Source organism: Papilio xuthus, unplaced genomic scaffold, assembly GCF_000836235.2.
Source record: "Papilio xuthus unplaced genomic scaffold, Pxut_1.1 DF827135.1, whole genome shotgun sequence".
Lineage (NCBI taxonomy): Eukaryota > Metazoa > Arthropoda > Insecta > Lepidoptera > Papilionidae > Papilio > Papilio xuthus.
Window position 1 is genome coordinate 777,626 of NW_013531514.1, and position 18,239 is coordinate 795,864.

Genomic DNA, 18,239 nt, shown 5'->3' on the forward strand with positions numbered 1-18,239 from the left:
TAGTGCCCAGTGTTATCTTCGGTATTTCATAAAAAAAACCTTACACGACCTTAATATTTCATTATTTTATATATAACATTTATATAATTTTTTCTATTCCAAAATTCTACTCTCTCCTAGTAATTATATATCCTATTTCCATCAATAAAACAATGACAAATTAACTTAAAAATCATTCTTAGAAAAGTTTAAATATTCTACCTCGTATAAGTTAAAATTCCACACACACTTCTTCATCTATCGGTGTATCAAAGAACGTTCCGTTCTACGCAGAACGGAACCGGACGTCCGTCATGATATACTATCGATCGATGCAAATTACAATTGAAATTGAATAAGCCAAATAAGTCTTTATCATGTTAAATAAGTTTTAGGTAATAGAAATTACCATTGCACTTTTACGTTATAAAAATACTTATATAAAAATATTATACTATCCACACTTGATAATATCAACTAACCGAATTTGTGCGAATTCGACTTATTCAAGTTAACGCCATCTATCGACATCAAGCTAAAAATAACAAGTCATAGACAAATTTGGTATTGCTATCTACTAATTTGAATTTTTGGTAGAACTAATAAATCCACTTGGCAACATTAAATTGGACAGTCAAATCAAAAGATACGTGACGGCAGCAGTGTTTCTTGAATGTGTGTCGCAATTTTTTCTAAATACGATGAATATCAGCGAGTATTGTGCCTGATTTATATTTATAAGTAATTACTTGCACATATTCAAGTAAAATGTTGTGAAATATATTAAAATCTACTAAAAGAAACCTAAATAAATTCGACAAAATGGCCAAGTAAGTAACACTAACGTATTGTCCATTCTGAAATTGATTCTCATTAAATAATTATGCTTTTGAAATATTATTTATATAGACTGCTTTACATGTACTAAATATCAGAACTATATTAAGAACATTTTAAGCACTAGGCGCCATTTCAGTTTGAATGTTAATTAATTTTTTCGCGATTAGCACGCCCAGAGCATTATTCTTAAGTTTATATATTTAATCATTATCGTTGTTAATTTATTGTTGAACAAAAAGTTACAAATAGTTATTTATTTACACGATTATTGCATATATAAATATGTTTTTTTCCTAAAATGTCTATCTTTAAATAACTAAAGAATATTAGGATGTCTCAACTATTTTTTTAAACTATTTATAATAATTTTTATGAATAATTTAAGATTTATAAAAAGTTTCAGCATGTGTAATATTTCTAGTATGAGAGAACAGTATAATAGTACCTGAATGTGCAGTATAAATAAATAATGTTTTCGAAACTTTTGTACCAATCATTTAAACCTTTGTATATTTCCTGTAGGGAAATGATGATAGTTTTCGTGTATGACACACAATGCTGTGTGTCAGAGGAGGATGACCCCGCAGAAGCTGTGCTGTACTTCCATCCTGGCTGGGTATCTGACACACAGAGACATGCATTAGCTGGACAGGTATTCCACAATTTTCTTACTACGCTGTCATGGGTCACTGTGAAGTAATCACATACTTACTAAAACTACGCTAAGGAGACCACTAAATAACTTTGGGAGTGACAGTTTATGTTGAATGCTAGTTTTATAGTTAAATGAGACCTTCCTTTATTGATATATTTTTATAAACCTGGATTAAAGGTTTTTAATAATGTAGTTTTTTTTTTAGAAATTAACATCAAAATTGTTGAACTGATATACATAAAGCACTATCTTAGCTTTGAAAACAGATAATTTATTCAATATAAAAGCTGTTATCTTATCATATTAATGCATAAAAACACTAAATCACAGTAATTTACATGTCAATTTATATTTAAGCAACATTTGTGGTATGCAAACCGGTTTTTAGCCATTTCAGATTTGGCAAATGTAGTTTGGGAATTACATAAAAATTTATGTTAAATTATTAAACAAATTTCATAGAATTTATGATGTAGGTGGTGGGTGCAGCGCATTGTGTTAAAAGTCTCTTCTCCCAGCCTGTGTCTATAACATTACAAAGTGGGAAGTTTATCCTTAGAGAGTACGGAAGATATGTTCTGGTGAGTAACTTATGTATTAAATGTACATTACCAAACACACATAAACACCAATACATATTGTTCTATCCATTTATGTAAATATATTATTGTATATTATATAAACTAGCTATTGTCCATGACTCCATGTATGCATTCTTCCAGACTATAGTTCTACATGTATCCAAATTTTATCTAAATCTGTTGAGCCGTTCCAGAGATACCTACAAAAAAACATCCATCCTTAGAAACTTTCGCATTTATAATATTAGTACGATTAGCATTAGCGTAATAATTCCATTAGTGTCAAGGTTCTTATCAAATTGCCAACAAACACACACCTATGGACAAGTTATCGGAGATTTTAATATTTACATGCTGTGCAAAAACTTCGATGCTTTTTTTACATGTGGTTATTCTGTCAGAAATTAGAAAAATATTTTAAAGGTACGCGTCCATTGTCCCGCACCGGATGCACGGACACCTACAACGGATTGCTTTTTAATAAATGCCGTTTCGATGTTTTGGTACTAAACTAAACTAAAATCCGTTGCCGGCCGTTCTTGTGTCCGGCGCGGGCCAATAGACGCGTACCTTTAAAGGTATTAATTGTAATAAAACATATTCAAGAAGTAGTACTAAATATTATTTAATATAAAAAAATGATAATACGTAATTCAGTACTTATCCACTACGTAACATTGGAACATTTACTGCCCACGCTACGTTATTCTATTAAGGCTGGAATGTTAAATACTTAAGTAGTTTGGATCCCGAACTCGTAAATACTAGAATGTATCGTGCAAATATTTTGTGCTATTGAATATACATTTTATTTACCAGAGTGAATCTTGAATGCTTGTACTACCGAACCTTTCATGTTATTAGAGAATTGCTTCGGCTTCGCACGTATACCATGGGTTTCTGAGGTCAATTTTAGTTTAAAATATTTGTTTATCTTTGTTTTGTCAAAGATAATGACAAAGATGACGATTTATATAGAGATTTTAGTCTCAGAAACATACGGTTAGATATTTCTTTCAGTTATATTATCGTTTCAGAATTTTGGTGTCTTTGACAATAATTGATTTATTTCTATTAATCTACATAAGTTCTTACATACACCATATTTTTATTCTTTGTCTATTTACGAAATTATATAGGATATCATTAGATTATTGTATTTGTTGCATTAATACACATGTGAAAGGACTTGTTGTTTAAAGTAGTGGTCCAAAGAAAATGTTTGTTTTTACGGAAAGCAAAAAACAGATTGAATCCGTACCAAAATGCTCTATTTTAATTATGGTATGTTAGTAACCGGATTTCAATCACCGGTACCAATTTATAGAGTTGATTTCAATTTTAAATTTAAATTCGCGTCAGTTCACCCTTGCTAATATTGCGCTCGATCACAAACTGAATGTTTCATATCTTCATTTAAAACGAACAAAGAAAGCAACTCTTACTATTGTCGACAATTTTGTTAGTCCCTTTTTCGTAAAATCGCAAACAATGATAATTGGCCTACGAACAAGAGAAGCATCATTAAGAGAGACGCAGCATTGTCTCGGCGCACGCTAATGGTAGCAAATTATTTAATTTGAGACCAATTACGGAAAGACTAGCTAACGTAAATTAGTTCCTATTGTAATAAAATCTCTTAGACTTTAATAAGTTTTTTCGTACTTCAATGTTTTGTACTTTGTTCTAATATTGCTTATCCCTACAGGTCTGTAATCTCAAATAAGGGGAAACTTTCACTATCCTTTTGTAAATAATTGATAAAAAAAATCAATTACCTTAACTTCTAGGCTATAGGTAGTGATCGCAATATCCCAGACTGGGTATTAAAAAATCGTGCCAGTCTGCTTACGTCCATGATCAAAGTGTACCATGGCGATATGCATACGATCGCGGAACAGATGGAGGATCCCAAAAGATTGGCGGAGAAACTCTACCAAATTTTTGAAACGTACCTACCAGTGTTGCAGTACGGATGTCATATCTTCCAACGTGTGCCGATGCTCAGTCTGCCCAAGGTAAGTTTGTTATCACCATTCGTGATATATTAACATAATAGCTGTCGCCCTCGACTCGAACAAAAAAAACTTTATTAGTAGCTTATGTGTTCTTCCAGGCTATGTTCCACATCTATTGCAAATTTCAGAGAGATCCATGCAGCAGTTCTATAGACAAATTCAAACAAACATCCATCCATCCATCCAAACAATAGCATTTATTAGTTAGATACTAAAAGAACGAGATGGATATACGTATGTTTGAATGTATGAACTTTTAATATTTAGAATTGTAAAATGAAAAAGTGAAACAACTCGTATCAAATAAATTCCTTTATATTATATATTTAATTACAAAGCTCGTTTGTTGCTTCAGTTCGTCCGTTTTAAAAAGCAAAGAACTGGAATAATTTGTCTGAACTAATGGTGCCATTCAAATAGAAGCCTGATTGTCCATGCGAGAAAAAAAGAATTAGCATTTGCTTCGTTTGTTCTTTATCAAGAAATGCACGGAAAATCTTTTTTCTATTTGAAAAGTCGTACTCGTATAGTAATTTAATATTTAAATGTTTGTGTACTTTTTTAAATTATTTTTGTGTTCGACGTAGTTTTAAACGGTCATTTCATATTTGGAAAAAGGTTTACTATCTCTATGTGAGTCTAGATTTATTAAACTCGAGATAAAACGTAAGTGTATAGTAACTGAGAAGTTATTATCAAATAAAACTGTTTTAACGACAACGGTAGCCATATGCACGATAACCGCAATGTAAACAAACACTTCTCACATTCATCATTCGCATTGATAACAACAATGTTAAACGCACCTTTATGTATTTAACTGGGATAGTCATAACAAATTGAATCTAATCTTACATTTTTATTAGTGTTTAGAGGAAGGGTAATATAATTTTGTATTATACAAATATCGTCTGTGAAAATCCACGGTTAAAAAGCGATCTTTTCCTGTTACGTTCACTGGATCTCTTAATAATTTGATTGATCAAACCTCTATAGGTTATTTAGTAGTTGATTACAAAATGTATCAAATTCAATCGTGTTTAGGGTAGAATATAATTAATAAATTGTTTTCAGAGCGCTAGTTCCGTGTACATGGAATCAATGCAAGTCCTGGAACACTGCAGCAAAAGTGTCGGCGTACTGGGTGGAGTCGTGCTCTACAATAATAAGTAATATTACTTTTATAATGGTAACATAAATTGCGGCTATGAATGCATCAGATTTAAAAATTATAATGAACATTGGGTTTTGTTTAGAATCATCGCCACACAACTGCCGCCGAGTCTTACTTCCTACTTGACGGTAGTGGACCCATATCGAATAAAATCTCCCGCGGAGACTGTACAGACTGAGACGCCTTTGCCCCTCGGCGCGCAACTGCTCGTCGTCTACGTCGCCAGGAAGACGTACGACACGCTGAAGAAACAAGCCGACAAGATGCAAGACTTCTATCAAAATGGCGAAGAAATGATTGCCAAGTTTAAAAAGGTGCAATATTGAGAATACTTGCTAAGAGACACTCTTTTGTTATTACTTTTAGAAAAACGTATTTTAAACTTTACATTTTATTATTGACTCTTTCCCAGATGCAAGAAGCAGAACGAGAAAAACAAAGAGAATTTCCACAGGGAGGTATGAAAAGAGATAAATCCCTTCTTTTCACAGCCGTCCCCGAAGAAGACCACACAATGATATCGCCGCCTAGCAAAGAAAATACATCAGAAAACAGAAAGCCCAGCATGCCTGATGTAGTGCCTTTCACCAACAAACCACGGCCTAGGCCCAACAAACTGTCTCTCAGCTTCAAAACGCAGAAGTCCCTCGATGAAGACGCGATGGAAAACGAAACAAAGTTTACGGGACAAACTAGCGTATGTTCTACTCCGATGGTCGAATACAAGAGACTTCACGGCAACATGCTATCAATATGTCAAAATCCTGACAATCAATCGATGGAAAAATCCCCGGACGTGGAACCGGACGTTTTAAAGAACATAGAGAATAGTGCCAAATTAAAAATTGAAAGCGAGCAGAGGGACAATAAGATGGTTCTAGATATCAATTGCATAGCAGATCATTTTATAAATAAACCGGAACCGATAAGAAAACTGGCTAGTGTTATGGATATTCAGGAAACATTTAGGAAGATTTCCAACAGAGCTACGTCCAAGTTTAAGTTAAAGCGATCTCAGAACGAAGACGATTCGCCCGCAGAGGAGGCGAGGAGTCCCAGCACTCTCACCATAAACGATCCCTTGTTCCCGGTATTCCGGAATGATGGTGTTGCCATATCGGAATCGCTTTTCAACCAATATCTCGAGCAGTATTATTCTAGAATGAAGCAGGAATCTAAAGAGGAGAACATGTTCAATTTTAATATTAAATTAGGGGAACAGGAGAAGTTTGAAGACTTCGATTCTGATATGACTAAATCACCTCAGCGAACTCCTAAGAAAGTAGTCAAAGACTCCAACAAGACGGTACCGAGTGACCAGTCTAGACGAAAAGCTTTATCTCTCCCTCTTAAATCTTTAACGGAGAGTACAGAAACAGTGATCGACTCGGAGGCGGCAAGTTTTAAAAAGAAATTAACTGGGGTCCAATTAACTCCTCTTATGGAAAAGCTGAGTCACTTAGCGTTCACATCAGACAAGTCCAGCGGGTACAGCAGCAGGGTGATGACTCCCTTAGAAATGAGAGAATTTCCAACTCCAGCTGCGGAACGTCAACTCAACTTTTCTGATAGGTAAGATAATAATAAGGCAAAGCTGATTGCAATACAGTAACTTGTTTTGCTAAAAAAAAATATTTGTACGTCAAATGTTTTAGAAGTAAAAGTCAGCGTGAAGAGTCAGAGGGTGACGGGGAGGGCGAGGAGGACGATGATCTGGACGCGCTGCCGGAGTTCGGGCGTGCAGCGGCCAAGTGCGCGCTGTTCGTGAGTGGGCTTCACAATATGGCGCTGCTCGCGCTGATAGACCTCGAAGCCGTTGATAATGTTGACACTATTAATACTTTGGTCAGTACTTTGTGTTGCAAGAAGGACGTTGTATTTTAATGTCGTTGTCATATTTTAACAATATTTTGTTCGCAGTGGGAAACATCTCTAAACGCGTTGGGCCCTATAGAGCAGAAGTGCATGGAGCCACTACCTGCAGAGGCGGAGAGCAGTGACTACAGCTACCTGATGCTGGACCCTGACTGGGGCTCGGTCCGCAAGGGCGGGCCCTGGGCGGCCATGGACATCGCCACTATGGGACTCATACACAACGAATTCGCAGAGGACCCGGAAATCTCAGAGTACATACTGAGGTATGCTTCATATTTTCAGAGATGTAGACAGTGCAGCATTGTTATTGTATGAATGTACACAATAGCAATACTGTTATGTTCTATTGTCCAACTGCCATTCGCAGTTCGTAATGTGGAATCGAAGAACAGTGTTACTTTTTTTGTTACTTTACCAACCACAACTGACAGGAGCGAAGAGAGCGTGGTGGTTGGGGCTAGTTGCGGTGGCGGGCAGCTGTTCTACCAGGAGTCGGGTGCGCGGCCGCCGGGCCCGCCGCCGCCCTCCGACGCCTTCGCCGCCGCTCCGTTGCGCGCTCGCCGCCGTCTGCACCGCGACCACTGCGCACTCCTCATATAGACCAAGTGGACTCTTAGTCACTGAGGAACGCCCTTAGTGTAGATTTCTGATACTTAATCTAGTCTATACTAAGGGGACCACTTAAGGACTAAATGGCTGCTGAAGTGCCGTTTTAAGTGTGAAGGTGGTTTCCACTCTTAAATTGCCATAGTATGCCTGATGTCACCAAGAAGTGCATTTTTTGTCGTAATGTTTAACTATAGTTTGGTACACAACCTGCATTAGGAAGAAATCAATCTGATTTTGGTACAATTCTTGATAATTATCATATTTTAATGTATAATGGTCACTAACATACTAAATTTATACAGAAGACATTTACGAAATGCTGCCATGGCAACGAATTTTTTTATATTTTAACTTACCTTATCTGTTTGCCTCCTTATTGGGATAAGCAAAACAGAAGGACGCTATGGATATCTACATTTATTACAAACTTGATGACATCTGATCGGCTCTCAGTGTAGTTCAAGTTTTTTAATTTATTTTTTAAGTTAACTTTGTTTTATGTCTGACTTTCTAGGAATACGAGAAAGACTGATTTCAAAATGTATTCAAGCACACTGCGCATATTGGAAAATTTTATTTGCGCATGTAATTAGTATTATGAAAAAAATTCTGTACCATTCCAATGCCGCCCCTCCATGCAAAGGTTCCGTCAAAAATACCGAAAACTCGTATATGCCAGAAACTAGATGCCTTTAAATTATTATTCTCAATACTCTTTAGTAGTTCTTAGATTCGTTAAGACGGCAGTTTTCTTAGGTCCCCCTAAGGGCGTATTTTTTGTAATTTTCAATCTACTTATTATTATCTGTAGTCAACTTCATAGAATTTAGAATAACATTAGACTTAGCGTAAAAACTTAGGTTCTGTATTATGTAGAACCGATTTAGATAATGGGTAAACATTTTGTCTAGGAAGGGCGCATACGATGCGTTTTCACCCAATATTTCCTCTGTATTATCTTAGTAATTTTAGTTTTTCGTAATTTAAAACGTATTTACTCAACTTTCACATGTAGCCATAGACCAATTTATTAGAGTTTTAGAATTATAGTTCGATATATGAATCTTAGTACAAGAGTTATCCTTTCCATATATTTCCTGCCTCACAATTCTTGCGTACATTGTTCGTGAAACAAAAGCATTAGTTTGTTGTAATTTAACAGGTTAAACACATATCTTCATAATTGTCCCTAAAATAATTATTCATATATCAGGTTAATAACTCGGATTTCATACAGACGGAAGATCGTTGAGATGTTTTTTATAACTTTTGCTCCTTTCACACAGCCTCATTATTACTTATTATGTTTGAGATTATTCATATGATCGTTTTCGTAAGTCAATGTGCAGTTCACGTCAGATAAACAGCAGTCGTTATCTAATCAAACTTGCAGCACTAGCCTTCGTAGTCTTTCAACTATGGCCTTTGCCTGTCCGTTACAAAATGTTAATTGTTCTTGATGCTTAAGAGTAGAAAGGCAAATATTCCCATAATCTGTATATCAATCATAGCTGTAGACTTTTCTAACCCAAAACTTAGTTTAACAACAAAACGCCAATCTAAATGTTTCAGCAGCGGAAACTCGTTTATTGCATGCGGTTATAATTCATCGAAAATATTTGGTCATTTAAAGTAATAAGCAATGTGAGGAAAAGTTGGTTACCGCAAGTATTTTCGGACTAACATTCATTTATTATAAAATGTGGCTGTTTACAAAGTTTCGGGTTAGGATAGTGGAACGTAAAGGAGGGTACTTGTAAAATTCAGATCTGACGCTCACTGACCTTGCCATTAGCTCGTAAGTACTTTGGCCACACCGTAGGTAGATATCGCTAGTCTGCTCAATCTTGCCATCCGACTATTTAGCGTAGGAAACAAAGTTTTATAATTAATTTAATGTAAAACAATATGTTTTAAGCTAAAACTACCTTCCAATCGCCATATAACTACTAAGGACAGCGAGTAATTTAATAAAAATCATTTAACGCTCACTTACCTTATTTAAGCTTTCACTAATAGTCTTCAATTGATTGCATTAACAAGTAAAAAAGCCTGCTGCTTCTATTATTCATGTTTTGATAGTTTTATTCTTACATGCAAATTAATTGTTCACATAAAATTCCAATAGCTAAAATATTTTAGCTGTTGATGTTACAGTAAGCTTCGCATATCGTGAAAAACATTAAAATACCTCATAAAAACAAAGAGTTTTTAGTCTAATATTATATTGTTTTCAATGTATGTAATACAAGCTATCTGTTATGTTCAAAATCAGAAATAATCTCTAGACAGTATACAATAACTATACTATGAAAGGCTTCGAAAAAGTACGGAGCCAGTGGTTTTTAGAGACGCGTTCATTCTACTTACATTTAGAGCAGAGACATTATCTTATTTTTCAATTCGTCTCTACTTGATATGAAGACATTTCATGAGCCATCATATAAAATAGTTGGACAATTATATAAAGTATTTAAACGGTTTATTTGTTATAAGTTTGTGATAGTATGCATAACAAATGATAAATCACATGATACGACTTGTAAGTTATGTGTGTACAATGTTATTTTTTTATATTTGTATTTAATTTTATGTTGTTATTTCAGTATTATGTTGCATTTCGATACAATACTGAAAATGTTACATTCCATTTTTTTTATTACGATGTTGAACGAATGTACAAAATTAACTAATCTATTCAAACGCGTCCAAATCAATATGCAATTTATAAATATGGATTTTATACTCCGTCTTGCCTATATTATTTTGTTACCTATTATTGTTTTATTATGACCCTTAAAATAGTTATGTACTATGTTAGTAAATAGGACACGATAATGTGGAATCTATTTTTAATTATACATAAGTATTGTTAATAATTTTAATAAAAACCCTATAGTGGACTGCATTTTTTATACCCAGAAATACACGAAAGAAAACAGAATGAAATATATTACATGTTAACTACTCTAATGACTATAGGGGTCTATTTTATAATGTCCAAGTAAATCCTGAATAAGCTACTTTATATATTTATTAATCAAATAAAGTCGTCATTGGCAATTCCCAGTCCCCAAATAAGGTGCGAAACGCAAATTTGACTAGATCTTTTTGTCAGTTAATTTTTTTGTTACATATCCAGCACTTAACTTGGACATTGTAAAACAGGCTCAAAATAATATTACATAAACTAGTATATTTCTAAAGACTATTAATTGTCCCATTTTGACGACTAATCTTAAGCACGTTACCTATGTCATATAAATGTGGATTTTTAACTAATATATAATAGAAATATATAGATTCTATGTAATAGTTTATATATAGATCTGTTCCAGCAAAAAGATTTTAATAAGACGGCCACGTTAATTGCCAATACCCAAGTTTAAGGCGAATGGGATAGAGACAGGATATATTATGGATGAGAATGGGAAGAGTACGAATGAAGAAAGATCGAAACGACGTTACAAAACTATCATTTATTCAACAAGTCGCTCACAACACAAGTCTACACTAAAATTACTTCACCAAATCTATAATTATATATGATATATATATTATATTAATATGCAGTAAATACATACTATGTGATAAATAAAATGCATATGGATCACCGATAGAGAGATAGTATTCGCGGGGTTAGGTTCGCGGTAGTGGGTATAGATTTAGAATATCGCCAGCGAGCGCGCGACTTCTCTCTTGAGTCTTGAGCGAGCTTCGGCTTCCCTACGGCCGCGCGGCGGACAAGCCGTTCGCAAAGACGTTAGGAGACAAGTTCGCTAACGCTTCGCGCCGCCGACTGTTCTCGGCGCCCATCGGCCGTCCCGGGAATTTCGGCTACGGCCATTTCAACAACGACTTTCTCAAGAAAAATTTTCGAACAACTTCGACACAGTTACGTTTTTTCAAGGAACTTCATCCTTTACTTCTTGTTTCAATACCTTTTCAAAACAAACAAAATCAATATTAGACTTAGTGTATGAACTTTATTAGAAGCTAACTTTACATTCTAGAGGCGAACGCGCCCGTACTAGGCGCGGCGCACTAACTTATGCTACGACCCTTTTCTTGCGACGTCTAACGTTACGAACTAAACAAAGTGAATAGTGACTGGGCGACGCGACGCGACGCAGCGCGGCGACGGTAACACTTAAAACTATTACAGAGTCATTCCATTTCATTATCCGTCCTAAGTCCGGCCCCGACGGGTACAGTATAAATGCATTACGGAGGCCGGTCACACATTTTGGGGTGTGTTGTATCAAAATCTGTGTCGCCCTCAGCGTCACCGACTTACTAATATCGACCTGCAAAGTCAAAGAGGAGCGTGACACACCGGCCACTGTTGCGGCAATTCTATCGATTTATCAAATCAAAAGTCACATTTTACTGCGCTAAATTCTGCTGCTTTTGATTGAAGATGAATCGATAGAAACAAAACAAACAATATAACACACACATTACAAGTAATACAATTCAGATACTTAAAATTTAAGTTTAGTTAAGTTATAACTTTAAATACAAGAAAAACTTTAATGATATCTTTGGCATGCTCTCTTATTGCAGAGTGACCACATGCAGTTCTAAACACAGTTAATATTTACTTATAAACAACTCATATTAATTCTCATGGTCATACTGTGCCATCATTTCAATACTTTTTAGCTCTCCTATAGGAGTAATAAGACCAATATGGTCACTGTTCAAAATTGTACAAATATAACTAACATTAGGATAGTCTAAACAGATTAATATTGCTTATAAATTTACATTGATGTTTCCCACACCCAAATCACAACCTTAAAACATATGGATATCTTAAATTACAATAATGGCAAGTGGTTTAAGCTCCTTAGATATGAAATGTGAAGTTATATGATACATAATTATTATGGTAAATTTATTATACCACTAATTATGATAAAGTTTCATTATATTTTTTATGATCTTTCTCAAAATTTATATAAAAAATTGAAGACAATAAACTAAGGAGCGAAAGCAATCGACATTATAGTCATCAATAAAGTAAAGGACACATCAAATGAACTGTGTCTACATCATAAATATGGGACAAAATGTCCTGACAATACAAAACAGCAAATTATTTGGTATAATGTTTACAATAACTTCACTAATTAACTCTCACTAAACATTTACTTGGACAAATTTATTAAAACTTATGGTTTATTATTAAACATTTCTTATTTGAAATTACAGTTGTGTTTGGGAAGTAGATAGCGTTTATCATATTTATAAGAAAATATCATAGAAATGTGTTTTTTTTATTTATTTCACTTCTATATATTTGTCAATACTACTTGTCACAACATAACAGACGTGTTTCGACAGAAAACAAAGCAAAAAGGTTACATCACAAAAACGTGGGTACAACTAAAAAAAAATCAGCAGCCTGTTATTTTGTGACAGTAACTCTAATATTTATGAGCCTATTTAACATTAGTTATTTCAGGATGGAAAAGGTCAAGGATAGGAGTAATACTGAGGATAGAGAATTTGATAACTTTAATCTCTTATTAAAAGATAAGTATGAATAAGCTTACTTTATATAGCCATCAAACCTGAAGAAATACACAAGTATGTATGTGTGTAATAGGTGGGTAAGATTTTGTCACTATGTTAAAAAGATTTATGTAACAACTTGAACTAAAGTGGTCTATAAGTATTTTTTACAAGACAAGGTGACAAACGAGCAAGATGATGATGTTGCTAAAATAGCGAAGTGACCACTTCCTGAAATTGCAATATGATGCCTCACTTGATGTGGCTGCTGTTATGTATCATGTTTCAAAGGAAGAATAGGAGAAAAGGGGCTTACTTAGTACGAACAGTACGGCGTTTGTCAAGTAGTGTTGGTGGTTGGGAGTGGTGCGGTGGTGGTGGTGGTGGTGGGGCGAGGTGGGGAGGCGTGCCTAGGGATGGTAGTAAGACTTACGCGGCGAGTAGGAGCGGTCGCGGTCGTAGCGACGCGAGCGGCGGTAGTGCGGGCTGGGCGAGCGGTGCCGGTAGCCGCGCTGGTAGTAGTCGCGCTCGCGGTACCCGCCCCCGCCGCCGCCGCCGCCCCCGCGGTAGTAGTACTCCCTGCAAACGTACAGTACGCGCATAAAACACACATTTCGATGAATACTACTCACAGCTCAATCTTTTAAGATTTGAAAAATTACTTTCATTACTCTTATATTTCCGGATCTTTTAAGTGTATAGGGTACTCACCCTACCTACCTAGGTGAACTAGTAAACTTGTATTTGAATTTAACTTTGTGATAAACTACACAATTATCTTTTTTTTTAACTTTTTGGTATAAGCAGGAAATTGATTTACTATTGCATATTTACCATATTAGCAAATATTATTGTTGAAATTAGATGACATAAATAAAAAAACCCTGAGTTGATCATGTAAATGTGTAGATGTGATTATTTAAAGAATTATAACAAAAAAGTACTCACTCTCGGTCCCTGCGTCTGTCATATCCGTTGTCACCTCTGCTGCTCACACTGCACAAAACATGCATATTTTATTGTATATACATAAACAGGTAACTATCGGGAACTTATATAATATATTCAAACAAGACTTCAAAGTTCTTATTGTTTATACAGCAATTAGCTTACAAAATGACTAACATAATTTACAGACCAGTTTTCAAAGTGTGCCAAAAGACAGATGTGCCAAACTGTTGATGTTATTCGGCTGAATTTATTGTTAATGATTTCGTTTTATTTTTAAAATAGTAGGTAATCAGAGTAATGTAAATGTGCAAGCAGGCCTTTAGTAAGCTAACTTATCTTAAAGTTGGTCCACTCTAAATCTGCTCAAAATACTCTGCCAACATATAGGAAACCTATGACTTCGGTAATATACACCATAGGCTTTTCTAAGTTGGAAATAGTTGTTTTTTTCTAGAGTAAGCTTTTATCTTACGAAATTAATAAAGATTCTTATTCACAATTTATTAACTGGTATGTCGAAATAGATGTAAAATACTGTGATGATAAAAAAAGAACAATTTATATATACTCACGTGGGCTTGCCCATGTATATGCCTGGTGTAGGAGTGTGTGCTCGCTGGGTGATAGAGAAATCCACTCTGATACGTCTGCCGTCAATTTCCATACCAGTACACTCATTCTTAGCCACCTTGGCATCGTCTTGAGACTCAAAGTAAACGAAACAGAAACCTCGCGAACGCCCAGTCTAATAAACATATTTGTTTTTTTTTTAATTATTACTATAACAGAAATTAATGTTCATATTGCAACATAAAAACAACATTTCTTACCTTTGCATCAATGACAACTTGTACTTTCTCAACAGGTCCAAATTTAGAGAAGATGTGATTTATTTGTTGCTCACTTGTATATAGACTGAGACCAAATACTCCAAGGCAACGGGATGGTGTTGGGTTCTCCTGTCCAACAATGAAGGTGCTTCCATATTTTATAATTGTTTAAACATATTATCCTTATAATTAATTATAACTAATTTAAAATAACATGAGTGATACTAATGAACTGATTAAAGTAATGTAAAAATTATTTATAAATATCATTAACCATTTTTTTTATTTTATCTAATATATCTATATTTTGAACTAAGTTTTGATTGCCATTATGCTATTATTTGCTCACTAAATATTATGAAAAAAGATAGTGAGGAAAACAGTGCTCTTTTACTTTAGGTCACTAATGGCACTATAAATTATCCTGTACTGAGCACTATCTAAACCTACCAATTCCTCACTATGACCAAGTAACAAACCAAACATGATGTCAGGTTGTACAAATTTAATGTAGCTGAATTTATGAAGAATTACTAAAATAATATTTCTATTATATAAAACAAATTATAAGGAATTAAATAAGAGTTTATTAATTGCAAGTGACTGATATAATGTTTGGTGTGAACATGGCCTTTAAGTATACACTGTTCCAAACAAAGACAAGTTTTACAATTAAAAAAAAATATCTTTCAAAAACAGCCAGTATTTAATATCTCGAAGAGATAAGAAATAATTTAAAATTTTTAAAATACAATTTGACAAATAAGTTTTATTATTTACAGAGTTTAGATCTTGATTCAGAACAGCATATATGAACTATATATAAAAAGTATAAAAACAAGTGTCCTCACCCTATCTCCAATGTCACCACTCACCCTGTCTCCAAGATGGCGGCGCCTGGAGGACATTGGGCTGTGAGAGTGCGAGCGGCGGTATGAGCCGCGGGGGGAATAGGAACGGGAGCGGCTGCGAGAGTACCGTGAACCACGGTACCCGCGCCTCGGCGATCCCGAACGGGACCGCGTCCTGCAATAACATATTACTTAAACACCTTTTCTACTAAACATAAGATTGAAGTGGCAGTAGCCTTATGGTACAGGTATGGATTTCCAATCAAGTGGTCGGGGGATTTGAATATTGTCGTACACCTTGTCCTAGCACAAGCCTAGAGCTTAGTTGGAATGGTACAATATAAATAAACGAAAATCTACTAATATTTTGATTAACAAAAAATTGACTACAAAACATACAATTGACATTAATGTTTGTACTGTTTACACTTGAATGGATTTTTATACAGCAGTTGGTATAACACTCTTTATCATCATAATAAATTTTTCAATCAGAATGATCTAATGTCTCTATGAACATTAGTACTTTACAGGACATTAGATATCTATATGTACCATTTGTTGTGTCATAGACTTATCATATCTTAAGTGACCTGCGCGCAATATGCACAAGTCACATAAACTACCTTGTTAAACTTCAAGCATCTTAGAAGTGCATGAAATTATAATTAATAATGGGCAAATTCAATCAAAAGCCACGAAATATAAGCTTGCATATTTGTTTGTGTAAATTAATATTGATTATATTCCTACTTATTAGTTTAGCTGACTTCATAGGAGGTTCTCAATTAATCAGATGTTTTAGTTTGTGTGTTTGGTCATATGCTTATTTTTACTATTATTTTAGTACCGAAAAAATAAGTAAAATTCAAAGCTTTCACTTTCAAAAGATCAAATTTAAAAATTTCTTAAATCTTGTATTTCATTTTATTTGCCAGGAAAAAATTAACAAATTGGATCTTAGAAATCAATATTTGAAAAATTAAAAAACATTAAAATCACTCAAAGTGAACATAAAACAAGCTCGTAAAAATTGCCTCTTATCAGACAAATTATGGTTTCTTGATAAAGCCATTTGTTGCCATAGAGTTATATTACAGTATTGAACAAACAGTTTTACTCCGATGTTTTATACTGATTTTTAGTATTAACAGTGTTTTACTTTTAGCAAATGTTTTTATTCTGCCTTTGGTGTTTGATTATTTCTTATATCACATATGTATTTATATGCTAAAATTGCAATATTTTTGTGTATATTTTGGCATTTTATTTTTTAATTATTTATAACAAAAATATAAATAATATTTGCAAATTTAAACATACAAATCTGAACAAATATCTAGTATGTTGTAGTTTATCAATGCCATCTAGAGTCGTTAAAGTTGACCTTGTAGATGGCCTCTATATTATGTACATAATGTATGATACATTTATTAGGAACTCAAGGCTAAATATCAAATTAATACTTATGTATTTTACGGACAACATACAAAACTACACCACTATAAATTATAAAGAATCGACATCATTCAAAATGTGATCATAACACCTATTATGTTGAATCTTCTTTATCTATCATAATAAACAAGCAAACTAGGCAAACTTCATAAAATCACAAACTTTATTTAAAAATTCTGGGGTGTATTTAACATGTAATAGTGTCTTGTGCTCTTTAACTCCTATACATAAAAAATGCAAGGCCATTTTTGGTACTAAACCTCGTGCCATTGCGCAACCATAGCACCGTGACCTAAGAGGTTATAATCAACAAATTCATCCAAATACCAATACCAACATTCAAGGGACTAGATTGAAAGCAATCTTAGCATTAATCGCTTAAGTTTTCATAGGATTGTACTTACGGGCTCCTATACTTTCTGCTAGATGATTTTGGCGGCGGCGGCGTCCTAGACCGGCTCCGGCTATGTCCCCTCGACATAGTTGGGGGCTTCGGAGCTGGCTCCCGGGAACCGTTGCGGGTCCTCGAGCGACTTCTCTGTAACACGAGCAACCCTAAACTTTAAATTCGGCTTCAGTAAAATAAGCACACGGGGCACTAATGATAAATGTCGATTGAGTTAAATATAGTACCTCTCGATCAGACATGTTGATCACAAGAATACAAGCAACAAGAATAAAACGGAAATATCACCACTGATCTAATTATAAGCTTTGTATCGCGAAAATAAAATTTGTGAACACGAACACAGAACAACGCGGTTAAGCAAAAAACAAAATGGCGTCAATCAGACGTTCGTCAACGAAACGGCCAGACGCTATGAAAGCGCGGCAAAATTTAATAAACAAGAAAAAGAAATCAAGAATAAATTGCTGAATGTTGCCCTTTTCCGCATAA

At 34.4% G+C, this 18,239-nt stretch overlaps 2 protein-coding genes across 3 annotated transcripts; one reads left to right on the top strand and one right to left on the bottom strand.

The window, feature by feature from the left end:
• The first annotated feature begins 624 nt into the window (after window positions 1–624).
• HPS4 (Hermansky-Pudlak syndrome 4 protein) lies at window positions 625–13,339 on the top strand. The gene is made up of 10 exons (XM_013314700.1): window positions 625–809; window positions 1,342–1,471; window positions 1,951–2,055; window positions 3,846–4,073; window positions 5,148–5,242; window positions 5,330–5,561; window positions 5,660–6,819; window positions 6,903–7,092; window positions 7,168–7,385; window positions 7,554–13,339. The coding sequence occupies exons 1-10, from the start codon at window positions 802–804 to the stop codon at window positions 7,720–7,722; spliced, it is 2,535 nt and encodes an 844-aa protein (XP_013170154.1). The 5' UTR covers window positions 625–801; the 3' UTR covers window positions 7,723–13,339.
• Tra2 (transformer 2) lies at window positions 11,192–18,175 on the bottom strand. 2 transcript variants are annotated; one of them, XM_013314701.1, is made up of 8 exons: window positions 17,975–18,175; window positions 17,746–17,879; window positions 15,884–16,058; window positions 15,033–15,161; window positions 14,775–14,947; window positions 14,200–14,247; window positions 13,685–13,830; window positions 11,192–11,672 (listed from the first exon to the last, which is right to left on the bottom strand). In XM_013314701.1, exons 1-8 carry the CDS (start codon window positions 17,987–17,989, stop codon window positions 11,647–11,649), a joined length of 846 nt encoding a protein of 281 aa, XP_013170155.1. In that variant the 5' UTR covers window positions 17,990–18,175; the 3' UTR covers window positions 11,192–11,646. The 2 variants fall into 2 exon arrangements, with proteins under 2 accessions (XP_013170155.1, XP_013170156.1); XM_013314702.1 differs by having other exon boundaries at window positions 11,192–12,038.
• Window positions 18,176–18,239: the final 64 nt, after the last annotated feature.